At 36.3% G+C, this 6934-nt stretch overlaps 1 protein-coding gene across 1 annotated transcript; it reads right to left on the bottom strand.

Annotated features, from left to right (window-relative positions):
- Positions 1 to 5623: 5623 nt before the first annotated feature.
- LOC107035154 (olfactory receptor 13H1-like) lies at positions 5624 to 6551 on the bottom strand. Its single transcript, XM_015252267.3, is given in 2 exon segments — positions 5624 to 6091; positions 6093 to 6551. Coding segments are annotated over 2 exon segments (927 nt in total).
- Positions 6552 to 6934: the final 383 nt, after the last annotated feature.

Below are 6934 nucleotides of genomic sequence, written 5' to 3'. Positions count from 1 at the left end.
CATCATTGATAGCAGTTCCCTACCTAATATTTCTAAAATTTCCCAAGATTCCTGTAGTTCTTTCAGCTGTCTGAGGTTGTTGTCAACTTTCCTTTACCTTACCTCTCACAGCACATCCAAAGGCTTTATATGCCTCTAATTCTCTTTATTAAATCCCTTTCTGCTTGATATAACTAAAGTGGTTCTGTCTGCACATTCAAAATCTGAACACTATGGTAGTGTCAATGTACTACTATCCCACTTAGGTGAAGAGATCAAAGCACAGAGAGCAACCTGAAGGAAAAGTGGTAGAATAAAGATCTGAATCCAACAAGTTTGGCTCCAGGGCTTATGCTGTAAATAGTTATACTTCACTGCCTCTCCTCAAGTGAAATCTCAAATCCTATGAATGGGGCTTGCTGTCTTTTTCTTCAATCCCTATTGAAAAATAATCATTTGAAGACTGTTTTTCAGCTTGCAAATTTTCTTCTCAATTTCAGACCAAACTATCTTAGTTTCAAACCAACCTTTATTTGCTTTCCAAAGTGAAGCAAAGTAAACTTCACTACCCAGCTGCTGAGAATGGGATGAACAGTGGAATGCTTCTCACCATGCCTGTGATTGATCATGCAGAGAAGCGATAATCAACCTTATCAAGTGATAAACAACCTCATTGTTGAGTTTTCAACAATCTGGAATTGATTTCACTTCACAACACCCTCATAGAATTCAGTTTTATATTTTAAATGAATTAATATCAATGTTGAATTACATTGCCTCTGGGGTTTAGGTGCCTAGAAACAGAATGTTATTGCCGGAAGGACCATAGCTATGTTAACTACCTGCTATGTGTGCCTACTTTTTCAGTCAAAGCTAACATTTAAAGTCAGACAGATGGATCTATATATATTGATCTGGAGGAATGTCCATGATATATTGTCAAGTGGAAAAAGCAAGTTGCAGAGTAAATTGATGATATTATTCCATTTTTTCTAAGAAAAGGAAGAAAATCTATATAAAATAACACCTAGATGCAGAATGTTAGAACTAGAGAGATCCTTGAGTAACAAAACACAATATTCCTATTATACTGATGAGCAAATTTGAAGGCCAGAGAATGATATAACTAAGGTCACTCCGCTAGTTAGTAGCAGAATCAATTCTGCAGGCCCCATCTCCCAATTCCGCTATGTCACTCTGCCTGTAGGCTATGCCTGCACCAATGAGTCAATAAAGAGACAAAGCATCTAGTGACAGAGCTACCATTTTGTAGTAGGAGTACCATTAACAAAAATATGATTCTCATTTTAAGCTATAAATTGACCTAATAAAGAGTGGAATATTTCTCCCCCGAAAGGCAGGATAATTAAAATAAATACTCTTAACATTTCCCCTAATTTCTGAATTTCTCTCTGTCTGAAGGCTCTATTGTTTTTTCCTCTAAAATTTTATTGATTTACTAATTTAAATTTATTTCACAATGTTAATTTGAAATGTTTATTTCAATAGTAAAAACATTTTGCATGAAGTAAGAAACTTGTCCTAGCAACCAGCAGCTAGTGCCTGTTTGAAAGTAGAAAGTTAGTATTTGTTGAATGAATAAATTAAAGACTTAAAATCACTTTAGTTTTTTTCTAAATTTTTTTTATTTCTTGATATTAAAATATGTTTTCCATGGCTAAGAATACCATAATATTTCAAAAACGTATAATATATGCTGCATTTATTTGAAAATTAGGCTATTTCAATAAGTTGTTTATTCATTCTCATTTTTTTTTTCATTTAGTGAATAGACACGTGATACAGGATCCTTGTATGTCTGGTACTCTCTTTGCAGTACCAAACAATGCCACATCAACTTCCAGCAGTCAGTGTCTGATGAGTGCACTGAATATCTGCTTGCTCAGTAATGCCTTACTTCAGATCTAGGTGCTGTGCATTGTGGTTTTTTAATACTCATTTATCTCTAGTTATCCATCAGGCTGCTTAGGAGGTGACTTCATCACGTTTGGTGGAATTTCCCAAAGTAAGGTGAGATCAGGAGACAGGATATCTGGGTCTTAGTCTTAGATCTGCCTCCAAAATATTTCACGATCTTGGGAAATTTACACTCAGGGAAATTTACACTGAGCCTTTGATTCCCTATCTAAAATGAGAAATCCGTGTTGATCATTGTTTGCCAAAAGTTTTTATTTTCAGAACTCCATATTCAAGTGAATTTGTTAACAGAAAATTTCACCTCCATTGACAGGCTCCAGGTACCATAAGACTATGTGAACTAAAGTTAAAAAAAAAAACCCACTGCATTATGTTCACTAACAACGAATGGAGCTTTAAAAATGTGATAAATTTGTACAATGGAATATTATTAAGAAATAAAAAGAAACAAACTACTGATACATGCAACAACATGGACGAATCTCAAAAGCATGGTGAATAAGGGAAGCCATACACAGAAGAGGGTATGCGGTATGATTCCACTTATAATCAATTCTAGAAAATCAAAACTAAGATATAGTGAAAAAAAATCACATCAGTGGTTGCCAGGGGTTGGAGGTGGAGAAAGAGGTGGACTACAAAAGGGCACAAGGAAGGTTTTAGAGGTAATGAAATGGTTAGGTATCTTGATTGTGGTGCTGGTTCTGTGGGCATCTCTCCAAATTCATAAATTTTCACATTACAATTAGATGAAGTTTGTTGTACATAAATTATATCAGAATAAAATTGATTAAAATAACTGCATTAAATAATTTCAAAGGTCTCTAAAGTTTGGACACAGTGAATGGGATCTGGAATCAGTAAAACAAAAATGTAAATATTGGCTCTACGGTCGTGAGCAAATCATTGCACCTCTAGGAGTCTCAGTTTTCCTCTCTAATATGGGCTGATAATAGCAGTACTTCACAGAATTGTTGTTAGAATTTTAAGTGAAAATGGATGTATAGAGCTTAGCTCAGTACCCAGCATATAGTAAATGCTCAATAAATGTTAGCTGCATTTATAATTTTATAATTCCAAATAATTTAATAGACAATATAAAAAGTTCATATGTGGCATATCTGAATTCTAATTTTTATTCTACTACCAATTATGTATGACTTTAGACAAGTGTCAACTCCTTTTCTGGGCCTCAGTTTTCTCATTATTAACATGAGGGGAGTGGGTTATGGTGTCTTCCTTACCAACTTCCTAGAGATATTAGTGACATAAAATAAAATAAAAGATTTGAAAGTTTAGGAAAAAATGAAACACTCTACACAAACATAGGAAATGGATATGATACAATTTTCTCATGATTCTGACATTAAGTGGATTAAGAAAATTGTGCTTTCACAACACGGCTTGCTCCCAGTAAAGTTATAACATTTTTTAACATTTTTTATTGATTTATAATCGTTTTACAATGTTGTGTCAAATTCCAGTGTTCAGCACAATTTTTCAGTCATACATGGACATATACACAGTCATTGTCACTTTTTTCTCTGTGAGCTACCATAACATTTTGTGTATATTTCCCTGTGCTATACAGTATAATCTTGTTTATCTATTCTACAATTTTGAAATCCCAGTCTATCTCTTCCCACCCTCCACCCCCCTGGTAAACACAAGTCTGTATTTTCTGTCTATGAGTCTATTTCTGTCCTGTATTTATGCTTTGTTTTTGTTTGTTTGTTTTTGTTATTGTTTTTTAGATTCCACATATGAGCAATATCATGTGGTATTTTTCTTTCTCTTTCTGGCTTACTTCACTACTCATCTTCGACAAAGGAGGCAAGAATATACAATGGAATACAGACAGTCTCTTCAGCAAATGGTATTGGGAAAACTGGACAGCAGCATGTAAAACAATGAAGCTAGAACACTCCCTTACACCATATACAAAAATCAACTCAAAATGGATCAAAGACTTAAACATAAGACAAGATACAATAAATCTCCTAGAGGAAAACATAGGGAAAACATACATTTCAAAATTTTCTCCTAGTAGAAATAAAAGCAAGAATAAACAAATGGGACATAATGAAACTTACAAGCTTCTGCACAGCAAAGGATACCAGAAGTAAAACAAGAAGACAACCTATGGAATGGGAGAAAATTTTTGCAAATGAAACCGACAAAGGCTTGATCTCCAGAATACATAAGCAGCTCCCTATGGCTCAATAAGAAAAAAATAAACAACCCAATCCAAAAATGGGCAGAAGACCTAATCAAACAATTCTCCAAGGAAGACATACAAATGATCAAAAGGCACATGAAAAAATGCTCAACATCACTAATTATCAGAGAAATGCAAATCAAAACTACAATGAGGTATCACCTCACACCTGTCAGAATGGCCGTCATTCAAAAATCCACAAATGACTAATACTGGAGAGGCTGTGGAGAAAGGGGAACCCTCCTACACTGCTGGTGGGAATGCAGTTTGGTGCAGCCACTGTGGAAAACAGTGTGGAGATTCCTCAAAATACTAGGAATAGATTTACCATATGACCCAGGAATCCCACTCCTGGGCTTGTATCCAGAAGGAAATCTACTTCAGGATGACACCTGCACCCCAATGTTCATAGCAGCACTATTTACAATATCCAAAACATGGAAACAGCCTAAATGTCCATCAACAGGTGACTGGATAAAGAAGAAGTGGTATATTTATACAATGGAATACTACTCAGCCATAAAAACCGACAACATAATGCCATTTGCAGCAACATGGATGCTCCTGGAGAATGTCATTCTAAGTGAAGTAAGCCAGAAAGAGACAGAAAAATACCTTATGAGATCGCTCATATGTGGAATCTAAAAAACAAAAACTAACAAACAAACAAAAACAAAGCATAAATACAGGACAGAAATAGACTCATAGACAGAGAATACAGACTTGTGGTTGCCAGGGTGGTAGAGGGTGGGAAGGGATAGACTGGGATTTCAAAATTGTAGAATAGATACACAAGATTACACTGTATAGCACAGGGAAATATACAGAAAATGTTATGATAAATCACAGAGAAAAAAAAGTGACAATGAGTGTGTATATGTCCATGAATGACTGAAAAATTGTGCTGAACACTGGAATTTGACACAACATTGTAAAATGAGTATAAATCAATAAAAAAAAACAGGTGACTGGATAAAGAAGTGGTATATTTATACAATGGAATACTACTCAGCCATAAAAACTGACAACATAATGCCATTTGCAGCAACATGGATGCTCCTGGAGAATGTCATTCAAAGTTATAATATTTCTGACATTTGCCTTCTGGCTTTTTATTATATCTTTCTTTGTCCTATTTTCCAATTTCATTTATGCCTTGCTTCCTGCTAACAGTCATAGGAGATTCTCTTACTGCTTAGGTCTCTACTGTTAGTGAGGAAATGATTCTGATAAATTTATTTACCTGAAGTTGAGTAACTTAATGGGTCACCACCAACATGTTATACATAAAGAAAGAGTGATAATAATGCCTGTAAAGGAAATTCAAGTCTTAATAGCAATAATATTTTTGGGTGGGAGCTCTTCCTGAACCTTTTCGTATGACAATCACCTACTCTACGAAGGGTAAAGTCAGACCTTTTAAATGATTTTTACCATCACTGAAGATGCAGCTGAATGTTACTGTACAAGTTTAGTAGCAAAGAAGGCTTATGTCCTTTTTGCCATAACTTTCCTCATTGCCCCCTTAACATCCTTATTTCTCAGGCTATATATTAGGGGGTTCAGCATGGGTGTCAGAGCCCCATAAAACACTGAGATAAACTTGTCCTGGTCAGGGGATGACTTAGATTGTGGTTTCATATACATGGAAATGGCTGCTCCATAGAAGATTGCTACCACAGTCAAATGAGAACCACAGGTAGAGAATGCCTTGATCCTACCCTGGGATGAGTGAATCCTTAGGACAATAGCAGCAATTTGAACATCGGAGAGGAGAACAAACCCAAAGGGTAAGAGCAGGGTGAAAATACCCGTGATGAGGATCATAAGCTCATTAAGGCTGGTGTCAGAACAGGCCAGCTTAAGGAGGGAGAGTATCTCACAAACAAAATGATTGATGACATTATCCCCACAGAAGTGAAGCTTCAAGGATAAGATGAGCATGGCAGTGAGCACAGAATGATGCCCCCCATGAAGTAGCAGCTAGCCAGACACACATTGGGTCATTCATAACCATGGAATAGCGCAGCAGATTGCTGATAGCAACCACACAGTCATAGGCCATGACAGCCAGTAGGAGACAGTCTGCTGTGGCCAAGACCAAGGAGACACTAATTTGGGTCAAACATCATGGGTAAGAGATGTAGGGATGGGTAGAGAAACAATGCACCAAGGTCTGTGGCATGGAGACTGTTCCATAGCAAAGGTCTAAGAAAGACAGGTTACTAAGGAAGAAATACATTGGAGTGTGTAGGTGGGAGTCAATGTGGATAAGAAAGATGATAAGTCCATTCCCCAACAATGGGCTGAGGTAAGTTATCAGCACCAAGGTGAAAAATATAACTTTCCACTCAGGATAGTCAGAAATTCCAATAAGGAGAAACTCAAATATTGCTGTAGCATTGTCCATGGCCATTCTTCCCACTTGCCACTATTCAATGGATGGGTGCCAATGTTGTTGACTAATTTTACCTGAGAGAATGAGAATAAAGATGGAGGGACAGTGTGAGAAAGGTGGAAATAATTAGGGTGTACAGGATCTTTCTCTTTGTCCTTCTCAAAAGATATAAGAATACAAATGGGGTATCTATGATGGGAACAGTGACAAAACTAAAAACTACCCTCTTCCCTGGAAAACAGCAAATTCCCCATCCTTTTGATATGGTTATATGAAAAGTTCTCCAACCCACTTTCACCAGATGCCTTTTTGTATCATTTTTTCCAAGTAAGAAGGAAAAGGTGGGCATCTTCCTGCTTCTCTCACTTGTTCTCCATTTTCCAAGATAACTCATTCATAGT

The sequence above is a fragment of the Vicugna pacos genome, chromosome X, assembly GCF_048564905.1.
Source record: "Vicugna pacos chromosome X, VicPac4, whole genome shotgun sequence".
NCBI lineage: Eukaryota > Metazoa > Chordata > Mammalia > Artiodactyla > Camelidae > Vicugna > Vicugna pacos.
Note: the sequence above shows the minus strand (reverse complement) of the source record. Positions and strands in the feature narration are given on the sequence as shown.